Source organism: Schistocerca gregaria, chromosome X, assembly GCF_023897955.1.
Source record: "Schistocerca gregaria isolate iqSchGreg1 chromosome X, iqSchGreg1.2, whole genome shotgun sequence".
In the NCBI taxonomy this organism is placed as follows: domain Eukaryota; kingdom Metazoa; phylum Arthropoda; class Insecta; order Orthoptera; family Acrididae; genus Schistocerca; species Schistocerca gregaria.
In genome coordinates this window covers 255778419-255797310 of record NC_064931.1, presented here as the reverse complement: position 1 = coordinate 255797310, position 18892 = coordinate 255778419, and the positions used below count along the sequence as shown (strand labels likewise).

The window sequence follows — 18892 nt, the reverse complement described above, 5'->3', positions numbered from 1 at the left end:
CTAAATTCTTATAATGAAGAAACTGAATACTGTTTTCCTTGTTGCTTCTATTCTAATAATATACAGCCTTTGAGGTACAGGGAGTAGTTTATTACGGATTCTCAGCTCACTGAAGTAGGTTTCTTCATATGATTATTCTGATGGACTTCGTTAATAGAGTATAGCAGAGCCAGGCAGAAACATGGAGAGAGCATTTGAACACAATACACTGAAGCAAACATATCACATAAATATACCAAAATAATTCCAATCCCCAGTGATATATCGTTTAAAAGTGAATTACAGCAATAGCCATCAGTCAATGATTAACAGCAAACAACAGTGAAAGTTAAAGTTTCCCAGATTACATAGGAAATTATCATTACGTCAGGCACACATTTTTCACAGTTTCTATCACTCTGCAGAAACTGGCAACATCACAAACTCTTGAGTTCGCTATAAGCCCCATGGAAAATACACAACCCTTCACATCCATTGGTGCCTGTCTTTGCTCTCTGTTACTTTTGTGCAGAGTTGTTAAATGACATTAAAACCAGGTACACTACTCCTCAACAGTCAGTTGCTGCTGAGGCCTCAATGCACAGTCTGAACTGAACCTTCACCCAATGATGTATGGGGTAACTAACTAGCAGCAAGTGTTGCTGTTATTGATTATCTGGCCTAGAAAATGTGAAACAATCACACCAGACATCTACTGTCATCTGAAGAATGAAATTCACAGGAAGTTATGAACTAAGCACCCTCATTTTTTCCAAAAGAAATGAATTTTTAAAAATTTCAGTCTTCCATATCAGAGACTTCTGCATCCACCTATTAAGTTATGTGTATGTAGCTGAATTATTTGGCCACCTAGAACTGGTATAAGATGAACTGGTGTGTTTGGCTGAATGCTAGTGCCCTGGGGTTCAGGGTGGGGCTTGACCAGCTCAGCCAAAGCACTGAAGCTTGACCAGTTGCAGCAACTACTCCAGGTCAGCCCAGGTGCAAAAATGTCAGCGAAGGGCAGGATATGCGTAAATTCTGGTACAGGGAATTTGGATGACGGTCAATCACTTAAGAAAGCCAGAAAAGCTGATAGATGGCTTCTTACAGTTCTTAAGAATTCAACAATCAATAACAGTTACAGAAGTAAAAAACTAAACTCTGCCTGAACAGGTCATGAAGGCCGAATGGTACCAATCGGCCACCATATCATCCTCAGTCCACAGGCATCACTGGATGTGGATATGGAGGGGCATGTAGTCAGCACACTGCTCTCCCAGTCATATGTCCATTTACGAGACTGGAGCTGTTACTTCTCAATGAAGTAGCTCCTCAGTTTGCCTCGCATGGGCTGAATGCACCCTGCTTGCCAGCAGCACTCTGCAGACAGGATGGTCACCCATCCAAGTGCTATCCCAGCCTGACAGGGCTTAACTTTGCTGATCAGACGGGAACTGGTGTTACCACTGTGGCAAGGCCATTGGCACAGTTACATAATAAATCAAATCTGAATAAACCCGTAATTTCAGAAAAATGAGGTGCATCCATTGACACAACAATATTTTCAATACCTTTAAAAATACAGAAGTTAATATATTACAGTGATAAAATATTTTCATGATAACCCTCAGAATTAAAAACTTTTAAATGCTTAATGTGACTTCAACAAACATTATTTCAGATGATAGTACCGCACTGCACCTATTGTACCTGTCTGTATCAATTTTATTTCTTGATTTATTACATTTTTGATCTCTTTTCATTATGCACAGGTTTGTCAGAACATTGTATCCTCCACAATAACAAAGCAAAGGAATGCAGCATGAGTATCTCACAGATTGTCATACTTATGAATTTATTTGCATATGTTACTATTTGCGAGATGTTTATTGAACTATTGATTACAATCACTAAAAACCTGGCAATTTAAGAAGTGGTCAATCGTGTGTTACCTGACACCACTATTGAAATGATAACTGAAAGATGCTTCTATCAAGCAGACATAAATAATTGCTACAACAATATTTAATGACAATTTTTTGTCATTTAATATGAGCACACTTGGGCAAGAATACTAGCTTATTTATTTATGAACAAATCTTTATTTATTGTAAACGTTCAGGGTGTGACCGAATGTTTACAACATTTCTCTATTTAAATATTGTTGATTATGTATTACATTAGTGCAGGAAGCGGTCAAGTTGAGTCAAATCATTTCTGGAGAACTTAATAATGAAGCATTTTTGGTGGGGATGGCCTTCAGCCAATGGAGAAGCGGGCAGTGGCAGAACATCAATGGAGTCAAGTGGAGAGAGATTTTTTTTGGGTGGTGTGCTCAAGTAAGCAATTCCAGACACTTTTAAATTTTTCCTTTAAGATGGAAGACCTGCTGGTGATATAGTGTGTTTTTCAGTCGAGTGGGTGATTGATTCTGGGCTGTGAATGGCCACTACTACACACTAACTTTTTCCGATTGCATTGCGGAATCAAGAGTAGACAGAGTATGAGTTCCTACATGTTCTCTCACATGTATTAATTTTTAAATCATCATGAACTCTGAACTATTTTGAGCTGAGCATTTCATGTATTGTCATCATGAAATGGACTTAAGTTTTTAGGTGTGTTGGATGACTACTTAGCTTGGGGATTTTGCTACCATTATCGTAATGCTCTCAATGCAACTACTGCATTTGATAAAGTTACTTTTGTCTGTATTCTAATTGGCCATTGTAGCACCACTTTCCATTTACTTGAGCTGTACTTCAGTGGATAAACATTATTAAACACAATTCTCTGTCATCTACATAACTTACAGATACTACAATAGAATCAGTTTATTAATTTATCTTTTATTTAATTTTCCTGTGTATTTTATTAATTCATAATTTTAGCCAATGCACGGAGTATTTGACTACAGGATCACAGCTTGGCATGAAAGCACACATGCAGAGCTTGACTCAATGGTTACACTGATATATTCCCTTTAAACAAAGCCATGTAGAGCCCAATTACCTAATGTGCAAGTAACATCAAGTTAAAGTCATAACTGCTTTGCTCATGTGAGATGCTGTTTAGAGAGCAACTACTCAGCAGAAAACTGTTAAGTAACATTGCATATATAACCTGATGTCACCTATTAGTTACACATTTTTATATGTGTGAAATTTTTTAGTGCTCATCAGTTAAATAAATGTCAATAACTGTTGAGGAATTGCATTTATGAAGTGTGATGTTGCAATGATATGTCATTGAAAAACAGGTACAGTATGATTTGAACATTTTATAATTAATAAAATGTATTTTTCCACTCGGTTATTCTTTTTTAACGTTTCATAGCCACATCTAACCTGTAATGTAAAATATTCATATAAGAGAGTGGATTATTCCTTCACCATATAAAGGCATTTTTGGAACTAATGATTATAGTAGTATAACTGACTATGCTGCAAATTTGGCAACCTCAGTAACCTGTGTGGTTTTTTGTCATAGAATAGATGAAGTTCTTTAACATATTCGGAGTCCTCAGTTTTGCCCATGTGTGTGTGTGTGTGTGTGTGTGTGTGTGTGTGTGTGTGGAGGGGGGGGGAGGGGCGGCTATAAACAAAATCGACAGATTTGTAATGCATGACGAAACTGTCAAGTAAAGATATACAATATTCCCTCTGAAACACAGACTAGGTGAAAGAAAAAAGATTGTGTGCAGAAGGGGGAAAAATACTTGTATTACAAAGGAAGGACAAAAAGGATGTTGCAATTAATGATATAGAAATTTAACAGAGTGGGAAAATTATCAAGAAACCTGCATCACTTATTGTTGCAATCACACAATATAAGGTGTGGGTCAAGCAGGCAGCAATGTAAGTGTATCAAGTACCACCAAACAATGAGATAAAATAATATTTTTTTAATGCTTAAACTGGTGGTATGAAATTCATCTGTAATTTACAAGCAATTAGACAGCAGCAAGACAACTCTGAAATTTCTGATTTCTATTGCAGAGTACTATGTAATGAAATACAAAGGAAGTAACACTTCATAGAGCTTCAGGTCTTCTTCCCACTTGCCACAACCATTTCAGTTATCTGAGCACTATATACTGAAAACCATTTCACTCTGGGGAAGGAATTCAACCGAAACAGGAAATACCACACACACATGGAGAAAGAGGAACTCATAAGCAAAATGTAACGAAAATTAACATCATATTATTGTGCGAACTGCATACAAATAAATTTGACTTCTAGAACAAAACTTTTCCAGAAATAGATAACTATTTCAATAGTCCAAACAAATTAAGCAAGCAATTGCAGCATTCCCCCATTCCTGAGTAGTGACAGATTTTTTGCTAATATACAAAAGCCAAACATCTACTGTTAAACAGCCATAGTGTTGATGTCCACAGATTACAAGACTTAATGTGGGGCACATAACATCTACTGCAAAAGGGTTTGGTAGAAGAGAGACGTTAAATGCCAACACACAAACAGCCCTCTTCTTAATATTCTTGCCTCACAGTATTATCACGTGCAATGTCTTTGTGCTACTCTTTTCTCTTGTTCAAAGCTTATTATGAAGTTTATCCTTTTTCCTGTCAAGGTTTATGAAAATTTTTGGAACAAACAAAGGTTACCTGTTTTCACAATGAGGATTATACTTCTGACAGCTCTAACAAGAATTTCTTATACACAATCACTTACCCAACCTGGCTGAAAGGTTATTTTGGTCCCAATAGAAGGCAGCCATACAGAAATAGCTCTGGTTTGGCAAGGTTATTGGGGATAGCTCAGTCTGTGCAATATGCGATACCTGACACTGCCACATTTGAGAGAGAGAGAGAGAGAGAGAGAGAGAGAGAGAGAGAGAGAGAGAGAGAGAGAGAGAGAGAGAGAGGGGGGGGGGGAGGAGGAGGGGCTGAGGGTTGGTAGGGGGAAGGAAAATTAGGATTTGGTGTCCTATTACGTGACTGTCAGTATAGATGGAGTCCAAGCTCAGACTTGAGTACCGAACAGCCAATTGGCTGTGTCCATCTCAAAAGAAGTCTACACATATGCATTAATCAACTTGGGGAAACCACAGAAAACTTGAATCTGAATGGTCACTTTGGGATCTGAACTCCAACTCAAGATTCCAAGTTCTGTGTCATCTCACTTGGTGCCATATTTTAGATCTGAAAGGTGGAGACACTTACAATTTAAGTTATGTGTACAGTTGTCATAAGGCAGTTCTCTAAAATACTTGTTAGCTCTCTACTTGCAATGTATCATTAAAGCTTTGCAACAAAATAAAAGGATTATATGCTTGCATAGTCAAAAAAAAAAAAAAAGTGTAGTACTTATGCAGAAAATATCTTGCCTCTACAAGTTTCTCAATGCTCAAACATTTCACTGCTGGTTCTCTCCTAATTAAAGTAAGTATTAATAATAGGCTGCTTACAGAACAAGCCTATTCCAAATGTAGTTGTCTGACGTTGCTCAGTAGCTCGCACCTCCCCAGACTGGGGCTTTGATGCGTTCAGTGCACTAGGCTCACCTGAAACATGACAAAAAGCAATATGCTCACACCAGAAATTAGAACAGGATAATATATTTTAAAATAAAAATTATATCATGTCCGACAGCTTGCAACAAAAAGTAAGTAAATGCCAGTTGAAAAGTCTGCTGATGATATTTAACACAGCAATGTAACATTAAATGGCATGTTAGACAAAAATCCAGCCTATGCTGCCTCCCTATAATTCCCCAAAACAAGTGTGTCAAGGTAAGAAATGTACTAATTTCATTGAGAGGATTAACAATTGACTGACCATGATCTAGAAAAAGACAAATGGAAAAATAACATTTTCTTCCATACTGAGGACTGGCAAATTGCTACTTCAACAACAAATACTCAAGATAGAAATCACAAATAAGATGAAAATGAATAAAGATAAAGTTATGCAGTGGTAAAATGCTGAAACAAATTATGGAGAATTATGGAGAACTCATTTTCATGTAAATTTAACTTTTTTGATTTCTTAAAAACTCTCCAACAGAAAAACGTTATTGCTATTTGAAGAAAACAAAACTATTTTCTGCAATCCTCTTTGCAAAACTAAATTTGAATTTTATATTTAATGATCTGGTAATTTCAAATATAAAAAACACACGCCTCTGTTAACTATCTATTTTAGCTGTCTGTGACAATAAACAAACCAACAATCATATTGGAAAATTTGGACATTTAGCATTTATGTACTTTGTTACATTACACAGGGTCATTTCGCTAAATGGGGACAAGCTGCAAGAAACAATTCCTCACGGGATAAAGAACCAAAAAAAGGTCATATGTGCATATAATCAGAAATGTATTCTAAGTAATGTTTCGCCACTTGAAAGTGGAGATAAAAGACCTTTTACAGTGACCCCAGTATCAGCACCAAGCAGTTGCCTGCAACCATTGAGATATGCCAGACAAAGGTATGAAACATTCTCCACAACTGCCACCGTCCATACCACAACACGTAGAAGCTTTATTACTATGGAATCATCTCTGTGGCTCTTGTAACAATGGTATCAGTATCTGCAAAGATGGTGGGCAGATCTCCAGAGAGACCGATGGCTGCCCTAATATCAGTACACACACAGCCACAATATGCTGAACTGAACACAGCACGCCACAAACTTCACAGAATGGTGGGTCCTCCCACTGGAAGAGGAAGCCATGTGTGAAAGGGCTATGTCCGATGCGCATTCTGGTAAGCAAAACCTCCCTCCAGCGGCGAGGCTGACATGAAGTCTGCCAAGCCTTTTTGGTCGATTTGAGCAACCGCAGTTTGTTGTCTGTCACGTGCAACCATTCAGTCTCCCACTGACGCATGACGCATCTGTCAGAAAATGAGATAATGGCATGCAATGGGATGGGACATAGATAGACAGCACCATCTCAACATGCTTCCTTGGCAGCTTTGTCAGCCATGTCATTACCCTGTACCCCAATGTGGCCAGGTACCCAGCACAACATCACCACCTTACCACTGTGTTGGAGCCCCTGTAAGGAGTCATGGATGAGCTGAACCAGTGGGTCTACCAGATACATTTGGTGAAGTGCCTGCAGCGCACTAAGAGAGTAAGAACAGACAAGAAAACTCATACGGTGATGTCTGTGAAGCCTCTCCAGTGCCATCAGAATGCTGTATAACTCTGCATCATAGTTTGTAAATTGTTCTGGAAGACGCACTTTAAACACCCTATCAAGGAAAACAGCAGAACAACCGAGAGCAATCCTATGCTGGGATCCATCTGTATAAATAATGATAAATCTATGGTACATACTTAAAATAGACAAAAACAAAGTTGTATAAACCAAATCTGGGGTACAACTTTCTGTGTACTGTGTCAAGCTTAAAATCACTTTGGGCCTCTGACGACACCAAGGTGGCAGTGCATTCCATCCCTGGGCGTGTATTTTCATGCTCGAAAGATCCATATCTTTGAGACAATCTGTAGCATGTATACTAAATGGCTGAGTCACTTGGGGCCAATTCCTGAACAGTCGTTCGAAGGTTGGATCACTGAACCAAATGCCAATAACTGAGGTGACACTGAGATTTTCAGCACCTGTCAAGCCAAACGATACATCGCCGAATCCAGAGTGGTGGTTCACCAGCCTCTGCGCACAGACTCTGAACTGGGCTAGTCCGAAAGGCTCCAGTCGATATCCGAATGCCCTCGTGATGGACAGCATCTAACATCCGGAGGTAGGAAGGATGGGCCGATCCGTAGCCCACGCTGCCATAATCTAAGCGTGATCGAACAAATACCCTATAAAAATGCAGGAGGTGGGACCTGTCAGCTAGCCATGTTGAGAAGCCAGACTACCCAATGGAAAGAGGTGGAATGGAACCTGCCGAGAATGGAAGAGTGACCTGACCTGAAACATACATCGCGGGGCCTCTAAACACGAATGGAGAAGAAAGAGATATTTATGCAATAAAGGCTGAACAACTAAGTGACAAATAAGATCTACTTGAAGAAGATGTAGTAGTAAAAGGTAAGGTGGTCATTATTCTGATAACTGAAGTTAAAATATCTGGGCATGTAATTAAGTCTTCAGTATGTTCGGGAAGCCAGCAATGTGCTATAGCTAACAATGTACATATTGAGCTCTTGTAATCAGGTAGCAACATACTGAGCTTACCAGTTAGTGGATTCAAAATAAAATGAGTAGTTGGGGAATGTGGGAAAATGATAAACAGTCAAGTAATGTTGGAAGTTCAGAATGGAGGAGATGTAAATATGCTGGATACAGTAGTCATATTTAAATAGGATGGATGTAGAAGTCCTGCTAATTTACGAGCGGAAGTTACTACAGGGTCAGACTGGTTGACGGAGCATAAAGTAGAAATGGATTATAAGAAAATTAGGTGTGATTTCGTGATGGAGAAAAAGACAAAATGAAAACTTTCAATGAGAGTATATAGAGTATGAAGTCTTTCCCACACGTACTAAGTAACAACCTGTAAAGGTTTAATGAAAGAGGAAAATTTAGCAAACCATAGCCAGGAGAGTATAGTTCCTGTCAGTACAGAAGCAAAAAGTGAACTCACATGGGAAGAAGTCAGCAGCAAAATACATGGGATTAGGAATATTGACAGAAGAGCAGCTCAAACACTATCCAAATTAACCAAAAGATACTGAAAAGTTTTTGGAAATAGACCAGGAATAATAAAAGGTCCAGCATACTGTATAAAAATAAAGCCTCACAAGCTATATTTAAGCTGCCTTATCCAATACCACATGCCAGAAAAGAAGCAGTAGTGAGGGAATTACAGAAGATGCTAACAAATGAAGTAATAGAGAGAGCTGAATGTCAATACTACAGCCCAAAAGTTATTGTGGATAAGAAGAATGGGAGTGTAAGGCTTGTGTTGGATGCATGACAAGCCAACAGGGTATTTGAACAAGGGACATTGACAAACTGTTGCAGAAATTTAAAGAAGCAAAGATATTTACAAGTCTGGATATGACAGCTGGAGGTCATCAAATATAGCTAGACCCAGAGTCAAGACCATTTACAGCATTTCTGTATGGTGGGTGGGGGGAGATGTTATCAATATAGAGTGCTGCCTCTCAAACTGAATATACCTGTCTCTCCTTTTATTAGAACGCTAGACCAAGTGCTAGGAGAAGATTCGCTGAAGAAAATTACAATCTACATAGACGGCATGTTAGTACCCAATGCAACATAGGAGAACACTTAAGTACTCCGGAGGAGATATTAGAAAGATATAAACAAACAGGTGCCATGATTAATTTTCATAGGTCAGACTTTGGAAGACTGGAAATACCTATCCTGTGGCACATTAGTGGGCCAGAAGGAATAAAAGCTGATCTTGACAAGCTGACAGCAAGAAACAGGAAGCAGTTGAAAAGTTTTGTTGGTCTCTGTGGATTCTACCACTGATTCATTGGTGAGCAAACATTAAATAGTGGGACACACTGCATAGATTGTTGAAGGAAAGAAACATAGTCCTGCATAGAAGAGTGTACAGTAGATTTTGAAAAAACAAAACAAAAACTTTGTAATGCTCCAATACTTGCTCATCCAATATGTCAAAGATGTTTTACTTAGGGTGTGACATGTTGGATTATGGACTAGGGGTCCATTTATATCAAAAAGATGAGGAACAAGAAAAAGAAGTAATTAGAGTCATTGGTTTCGGTAGTTGGGTGTTGAATGCACAAGAACAGAAGTACTCAATAACGCAGAAGGAAGCATTTGCAGTAGTGTATGGTTTCACCATATTTGGATATTATTTAGCTGGACGAAAATCTACTGTAGTAATGGATCACAAGGCTTTGTATTTCATGATAACATGCAGACTATAGATTAATCAGGTGGATGCTTGCTCTGCAAGAATTTGATTTCAGCGTTCAATACAGGCAGGAATTTCGTGGAGAGTGCCAGATGCACTATGTCGAATGCTGGTAGGATCAGAAGAACATTCTGCACCTCCAATGCCAAAGGAAAACAGTATTTGTCTCACAAAAGGGGTTTCACACAAAGGGTCAGCATGCAGAATAATAAAGGTCACCAGAGGAGAGAAAACAAGAACAAAAAGTAATTGCTACTTAAAAGGAAATACAATAAACCTGGGGAAGACAAGATCGAGGCACATAACCTCTTGCGTGATGGTAACAATGTAGATGAAAAGATAAGGAGGGTGTCCATTCTGGAACAAATTATAAATGACGTCATATGGTATATCCATCTCAGTTGCGGACAGTTTGGTCCAAGGAAATGCACAGAAAGTTACAGTGAGATTGCTGGTTTTACAACATGACAAGATGGATAAGGAAACTGTTGACAAATTGAGAGATATGTCAGTAAAATGAAGACTACTACAGCACAGCACAAAGGGTCTTTGCATGCCGTACTGGAAAAGAAACACACAGAATGAACTGCAAGGGATCTTCTTGGCCCACTCCTGAAATCTAGTGGTCTAATTATATATCTACACACATCAAAAAATGTTTTGCTTCACCCCAGTTCCCACAACTCCTGAAGATAGACATTGACTGAATAAAGTATCACAGACACAGTCCCTTTCACTGTTCAGAGATGTCACTAAACCCGGCCAAAGATGAAAACAACTATGGATGAGCAGCGCCTATTAGATGGAATGGGTCTGACAGCCAATCAGTTCCAGTCATTCCATCAGGAAGGAGGTACACAGCTTGGTCTTTAGTTCAACCAGGCCTAAATGGTCAATACTGCAGTTCGATCGTGTCTGCATTGTTACTTTGTGCCAGGAAGTGCTCTCAACAAGGGAAGTGTCCAAATGTCTCCGAGTGAACCAAAGCGATGTTGTTCAGACATGGAGGAGATACAAAGAGACAGGAACTCTCAATGACATGCCTCGCTCAGGCCGTCCAAGGGCTACAACTGCAGTGGATGACTGCTACCTACGGATTATGGCTCGGAGGAACCCTGACAGAAATGCCACCATGTTTAATAATGCTTTTCGCGCAGTCACAGGACATCATGTTATGACTCAAACTGTGCGCAATAGGCTGCGTGATGCGTAACTTCACTCCCGAAGACCATGGCGAGGTCCATCTTTGCAACCACAACACTATGCAGTGCGGTCCAGATATGTCCAGCAACATGACGAATGCACCGCTCAGGATTGGCATCACGTTCTCTTGACCAATGAGTGCCGCATATGCCTTCAATCAGACAATCATCGGAAACGTGTTTGGACACAACCCAGTCAGGCTGATCACTTTAGACACACTGTCCAGCGAGTGCAGCAAGGTGGAGGTTCCCTGCTGTTTTGGGGTAGCATTACGGGGGCTAATGTATGCCGCTGGTGGTCATGGAAGGTACCGTAATGACTGTACAATACGTGAATGCCATCCTCCGACTGTTAGTGCAACCATATCGGCAGCATATTGGCGAGGCAATAGTCTTCACGGATGACAATTTGTGCCCCATTGTGCACATCTTGTGAATGACTTCCTTCACCACAACGACATCGCTTGACTAGACTGACCAGCATGTTCTCCAGACATGAACCCTATCGAACATGCCTGGGATAGATTGAAAAGTGCTGTTTATGGACGACGTGATCCACCAACCACTCTACGCTGAATCGCCCTTGAGAAGTGCGACAATCTGGACCAACAGTGCCTTGACGAACTTCTGGATAGTATGTCACAATGAATACAGGCAAGAGAACGTGCTACTGGGTATTACAGGTATAGGTGTGTACAGCAATCTGGACCACCACCTCTGAAGGTCTCACTGTATGGTGGTACAACATGCAATGTGTGGTTTTCATGAGTAATAAAAAGGGAGGAAATAATGTTTATGTTGATCTCTATTCCAGTTTTCTGTACAGGCTCTGGAACTCTCAGAACCGGAGTGATGCAAAACTTTTTTGATGTGTGTATTAGTGGCAATCTACTTATTCTCTTGATACATGTGTTTGTACTCTTTGAGGAAGGCAACGAGATGGCAGAAAAATTAGCACTACTTTCATATAGTGTGCATGCCAAAGTGCATAATCAGTGACAATGGGAATCAGTCCACTAGTAAGGTATGGATCGACGTGTTGTAGCAATATGGTTTAGAACCAACATACATATCCAGATATAGGCCTGGGATGTGGGAAGAAAACATTTAAAAGGCTGAAAACGCTTATCAGGAGAGCTGATGCACAAGAAAGTCAATATGACAAGATTGTGCATCCTATAGTGTACAGGGTTGGTGACCTTGTGTTAATATGTACCCACGTTCAATAGAAAAGGATGATAAATAGAAGAAAAAAAGTTTTGCCATGTATATAAGGGACCCTATGAGGTTTTCTCTTTGAAGCATCCAAGTACTTTGGATCTTAAAGAGTGCAGGAGTAGTAGCCTTATTGTAATGAACGCATTTAAAATGTGAAGAAATAGTTTCCCAAGGAACAGTCTCTTTCTAAAGAGAAAGAGGAGCAGAGCAGTGAAAACCATTAGCGTTATAAATAAAGTGTGACTGTAAACTGTAATTAGCAGTGACACATAGTTGTCATGAAATAACTCTTTTCAGAAAGACAAAGCTCTATGGACATACTAATTATGATTAAAAACAATACAGGAAGTGTTTAATGCATATTGTTACACTAGTGTATTGTGAATGCAAGCTTATGCAGCCAAATATTTAGACTGTTGTGTTTTAAAGCACAGTGATGTCAAGCAATAGGCAGGCATAGCACTTGTGACACTTGTTAGAGTGGGTGGCAGGTGGGAGCAACAATAACGTGTTAGCCCCAAGAGCTGACAGTTCGTACGGAATATTTTGTTTCACACTGGGAGCTGACGGTGTCTGTGTGCTGCGTCTGATGGCACAACGGCATGGCACAGCCGAACGACGTAAGGAAGTGACAAATTACACAGTGGATGAGACTTCAGGAGATAATTGAAGGAGCTGGCTGCTGAGGTGTTTTGTATTGTAACACAATGCCAACCCAAGGCGACCAAGCAGAGTGCAAGCAGAGAGAGAGAGAGAGTGTGTGTGTGTGTGTGTGTGTGTGTGTGTGTGTGTGTGTGTGTGTGTGTGTGTGTGTGCGCGCGCGCGCGCGCCCACCCGCTTCCTTTCATAACACTTGCTCCCTCCCTCCATGTTTACTATGCTTTGCAAAGACATACATACAAATGCACAAATATGGTCTTTTTATGTATTTGTCATGTTTTCTTTACAGCAAACCGGAAAATTTCCTATTTCTGTTTGTCTATGTTGCCGTTTATGTCAATCAGAGCCCATAGAAAGAAAAAAAACCATTTGGAATTCTGAGAATCACTTTAGTGTTTTGTATTGCATTCTGTTCTAGTAAGACCAAAAATTCAGAAAAGTTTTTGAACTGTCAAATCTCTCTCATGTTTATTGGTTTTTTAAAAATTTTTTACATTAAATATGACTGATTGTTATGATGCAATTAAGGCATTCGTCTACAAATAAAGTACTTTGCTAAGAATACAAACCGTTTATAGATTTGTCGATTTTATATGGTACAGAGCTGAGTAGAGGGTCTGAATCAGTGGCTGAGACGGTTCTGCAACCGTGTGGGCTGCAGATTCCTCGACTTGCGCCATAGGGTGGTGGGGTTTCGGGTTCTTCTGGATAGATCAGGAGTCCACTACACGCAGCAAGCGGCTACACGGGTAGCAGGGGCTGTGTGGCGTGGACTGGGCAGTTTTTTAGGTTAGATTGCGTCGGGCAAGTACAGAAAGGGCAACAGCTTCAAAGGGTGCGGGGCAAAGTCAGGACATGCGGGGACCAAGCAGCAATCGGTATTGTAATTATAAACTGTCGAAGCTGCATTGGTAAAGTACCGGAACTTCAAGCGCTGATAGAAAGCACCGAAGCTGAAATTGTTATAGGTACAGAAAGCTGGCTGAAGCCAGAGATAAATTCAGCCAAAATTTTTACAAAGGCACAGACGGTGTTTAGAAAGGATAGATTGCATGCAACCGGTGGTGGCGTGTTTGTCGCTGTTAGTAGTAGATTATCCTGTAGGAAGTAGAAGTGGATAGTTCCTGCGAAATATTATGGGTGGAGGTTACACTCAACAACCGAGCTAGGTTAATAATTGGCTCCTTTTACCGACATCCTGACTCAGCAGCATTAGTGGCATAACAGCTGCGAGAAAATTTGGAATACATTTCACATAAATTTTCTCAGCATATTATAGTCTTAGGTGGAGATTTCAATTTACCAGATATAGACTGGGATACTCAGATGTTTAGGACGGGTGGTAGGGACAGAGCATCGAGTGACATTATACCGAGTGTACTATCCGAAAATTACCTCGAGGAATTAAACAGAGAACCGACTCGTGGAGATAACATCTTGGACCTACTCATAACAAACAGACCCGAACTTTTCGACTCTGTAAGTGCAGAACAGGAAATCAGTGATCATAAGGCCGTTGCAGCATCCCTGAATATGGAAGTTAATAGGAATATAAAAAAAGGGAGGAAAATTTAGCAAGGGTAATACAAGGCAGATTTTAGACTACCTAACAGATCAAAACGAAAATTTCTGTTCCGACACTGACAATGTTGAGTGTTTATGGAAAAAGTTTAAGGCAATTGTAAAATGCATTTTAGACAGGTGCGTGCCGAGTAAAACTGTGAGGGACAGGAAAAACCCACCATGGTTCAACAACAAAGTTAGGGAACTACTGCGGAAGCAAAAAGAGCTTCACTCCAAGTTTAAACACAGCCAAAACCTCTCAGACAAACAGAACCTAAACGATGTCAAAGTTAGCGTAAGGAGGGCTATGCGTGGAGCGTTCAGTGAATTCGAAAGTAAAATTCTATGTACCGACTTGACAGAAAATCCTAGGAAGTTCTGGTCTTACGTTAAATCAGTAAGTGGCTCGAAACAGTGTATCCAGACACTCCAGGATGATGATGGCTTTGAAACAGAGGATGACAGGCGTAAAGCTGAAATACTAAACACCTTTTTCCAAAGCTGTTTCACAGAGGAAGACCGCACTGCAGTTCCTTCTCTAAACCCTCGCACAAATGAAAGAATGGCTGACATCGAAATAAGTGTCCAAGGAATAGAAAAGCAGCTGAAATCACTCAACAGAGGAAAGTCCACTGGACCTGATGGAATACCAATTCGATTCTACTCAGAGTACGCGAAAGAACTTGCCCCCCTTCTAACAGCCGTGTACCACAAGTCTCTAGAGGAACGGAAGGTTCCAAATGATTGGAAAAGAGCACAGGTAGTCCCAGTCTTCAAAAAGGGTCGTCGAGCAGATGAGCAAAACTATAGACCTATATCTCCGACGTCGATCTGTTTTAGAATTTTAGAACATGTTTTTTGCTCGAGTATCATGTCGTTTTTGGAAACCCAGAATCTACTCTGTAGGAATCAACATGGATTCCGGAAACAGCGATCGTGTGAGACCCAACTCACTTTATTTGTTCATGAGACCCAGAAATTATTAGATACAGGCTCCCAGGTAGATGCTATTTTCTTAGACTTCCGGAAGGTGTTCGATACAGTTCCGCACTGTCGCCTGATAAACAAAGTAAGAGCCTACGGAATATCAGACCAGCTGTGTGGCTGGATTGAAGAGTTTTTAGCAAACAGAACACAGCATGTTGTTATCAATGGAGAGACGTCTACAGACGTTAAAGTAACATCTGGCGTGCCACAGGGGAGTGTTATGGGACCATTGCTTTTCACAATATATATATATAAATGACCTAGTAGATAGTGTCAGAAGTTCCATACGGCTTTTCGCGGATGATGCTGTAGTATACAGAGAAGTTGCAGCATTAGAAAATTGTAGCGAAATGCAGGAAGATCTGCAGCGGATAGGCACTTGGTGTAGGGAGTGGCAACTGACCCTTAACATAGACAAATGTAATGTATTGCGAATACATAGAAAGAAGGATCCTTTATTGTATGATTATATGATAGCGGAACAAACACTGGTAGCAGTTACTTCTGTTAAATATCTGGGAGTATGCGTGCGGAACGATTTGAAATGGAATGATCATATAAAATTAATTGTTGGTAAGGCTGGTACCAGGTTGAGATTCATTGGGAGAGTCCTTAGAAAATGTAGTCCATCAACAAAGGAGGTGGCTTACAAAACACTCGTTCGACCTATACTTGAGTATTGCTAATCAGTGTGGGTTCCATACCAGATCGGGTTGATGGAGGAGATAGAGAAGATCCAAAGAAGAGTGGCGCGTTTCATCACAGGGTTATTTGGTAACCGTGATAGCATTACGGAGATGTTTAGCAAACTCAAGTGGCAGACTCTGCAAGAGAGGCGTTCTGCATCACGGTGTAGCTTGCTCGCCAGATTTCGAGAGGGTGCGATTCTGGATGAGGTATCGAGTATACTGCTTCCCCCTACTTATACCTCCCATGGAGATCACGAATGTAAAATTAGAGAGATTCGAGCGCGCAAGGAGGTTTTCAGACAGTCGTACTTCCCGCGAACCATACCCGACTGGAACAGAAAAGGGAGGTAATGACAGTGGCACGTAAAGTGCCCTCCGCCACACACCGTTGGGTGGCTTGCAGAGTATGAATGTAGATGTAGACTTGTTTTTAAATTTCAATATTTTTTGCACACTTCTTTTTCAGCTTGAAAGTATTCCATAAATACGAAACTGGACTCATGACATATCACACTGAAAAGAATGTACTGATTTTATTAAATATTGTCAAGTATTTCAAACTTTGTAAAAAATTTGTAAATTAGCAGGTATGGATGCATGTGGAGAGTGTATGAAACAAATCTATTGTTACTGAAGAGTGATACGATCTAAAGGTGGGGACAGTATTGCCATTTTTCATTAAATACAGTTAGTGGCGAGTTTCTTTTCCAGTAAAGAAGGGAATTTCTTTCTCTTTTAAAAATCACTGTTGCACACAGATTTTGAAAAATTAGTTTGAGATGTAGGGTAAAAATATCGATCCAGCATTTGAAAGATCGTATCTGCCCCCATACACATATTGACTACACACAGTGTGCCTCTTCGCTATGGCGCAAAGGCAGCGCTGACAGGGATGCCCCATAGTTTTGGAAGGTGTGAGTTGGCACCTAGAGATCGCTTGGCGAGAGGCAGTGAGTCAGTCACACTTGAGTCATACCTGGAGCCACCACATGAGCCCTACACAATTATGTATGAGAGTGCAACTATGGGAATTGTGTTAAAAATATTAATTTGTCAATTATGAAACATTTATTATTGAAAAGGTGACCATACAGAGGAAGAATGGCAATGGCTAACTCATTTTATATTGTGAATGATGAGTATATGCAAGTGTAGTGCAGGTGCAGTTAGAAACAGTTTTGTAGTTATTTGCTATCAAGGAACGAATAAAATTGAGTGTTCCATGAAATGTGCTATCTAATTTATAATCTAAACCACTTTCATAACTTTTGGCTGGGACCGATTTGTGTTAATGTGAATGGAGCAGATAGGGCATGTGTCTCAGGCTACATGGTTGAGAACGTAATTACTGACACATGTACCTTGGGAGTAATTTTCGCCTCAAGGAACTGGCTACTCTAGATGTCCATTGTATTTAATAATATCAGACAGCCAGACTGAAACGTTTCCAGCAAACTGATACAAAAAGGTGGCAGCTTACAGGCTCCCTCTTACATCGGACCAAGGCTTCACACATACAGTTCTTTTTTCTTTAATTACATCATAGGTACCTCAGAAGTAACAATAATGTGTATATAACCACACGGGTTGTTACTATATACCAGTTGCTAGCATAATAAATAATCTAGTTTTAACACACCTAAGATATAGCTGCTTTATTGAGAGCTAATGAGCAGCATCCCCCCCCCCCCCTTTCTCTCACTTTGCCACCTCACTGTATGTAAAATGGCAGCACCACAATATATGATGCACAGAATGATTCATCTATCGTTATCTGAAAACTGATCTCTCCAATTCTTGCTGAAGAACCAATACTGTATAACAGATGGTCATATTTCCTTGCACAGTACAAACTTCATGCCAGACATCTTGCAAATTGTCAAACCACATGTCATATTACACAATCAATGTTTCATCTTACATCTTCATTTTGTCAATTACAGCCCACTTTCTGCACCAATATACAAAGCTACGTTAACATGTGTGTGGTGAATATCTGGTTATGAATTGGATATTCCTGTTACATCATCTTATAACAAATGTAGCCATTGTGGCTTTCAATATTAAACTAATGCTCTTTACACACCATTTCTCCATATTTCCTTTGTGAAGTGAGCATACAGTTCCATTACGCTGTGTTTTAACCACTTTACTGAAACTCTTCCATTGCACTTTGATTTTGAGCAAGACAAGAACATGCAACACACAATAACTTCCACTTTGGAAAAAATGGCTTGCATGTTTTTCAAATGTTGTTTCAAGAAAATCTTTAACTTTTTGCAGTATAAAATCTCATTTATGACTTATGTGAATATGTTGGTCATAACTGTGTTATGCACCTTTTATGTTCACTGACTTTTGCTACTGTAACGAATTTAAAATTTGCTAACATACCAAGATTGATTTTATGCAGACGCAAAATTATACAGATAAATTACCTTGATGAGTAGCAGAATAAACACATCTCCATATTTTACAATCATTTTTATCCAGATTTAGCCATTCGAGCTGGGGCACTATCCTTGTGATAAAATCATCATATAAAGTTTACAATGTCTTAAAATGCAAAAACCTCAAAACAGATTTCACTATCAAGAACAAGCTTGAGCAGAAAGTACCCTATAGTAGCAAAACGATAACACAGTACAAAATGCAGGCACATAAATAATCAAATAAATTGATTATGACTACTCCCATATTCCTCAAACAGGTAAATACTTTATCAGATTTAAAGAAAA

The 18892-nt window shown here is 39.8% G+C and overlaps 1 protein-coding gene across 4 annotated transcripts in view; it reads right to left on the bottom strand.

Moving 5' to 3' along the window:
• Nucleotides 1-18892, bottom strand: part of LOC126298654 (myb-like protein O) — a 103814-nt gene that overhangs the window by 48063 nt on the left and 36859 nt on the right. For 3 of the 4 annotated variants that reach the window (XM_049990067.1, XM_049990066.1, XM_049990069.1), the window contains exon 3: nt 5416-5511. In XM_049990067.1, the coding sequence (XP_049846024.1) occupies nt 5416-5511 (96 nt within the window). Of the gene's footprint in view, nt 1-5334; nt 5512-18892 lie in introns of all 4 variants that reach the window. The other variant, XM_049990068.1, reaches the window with a different exon arrangement.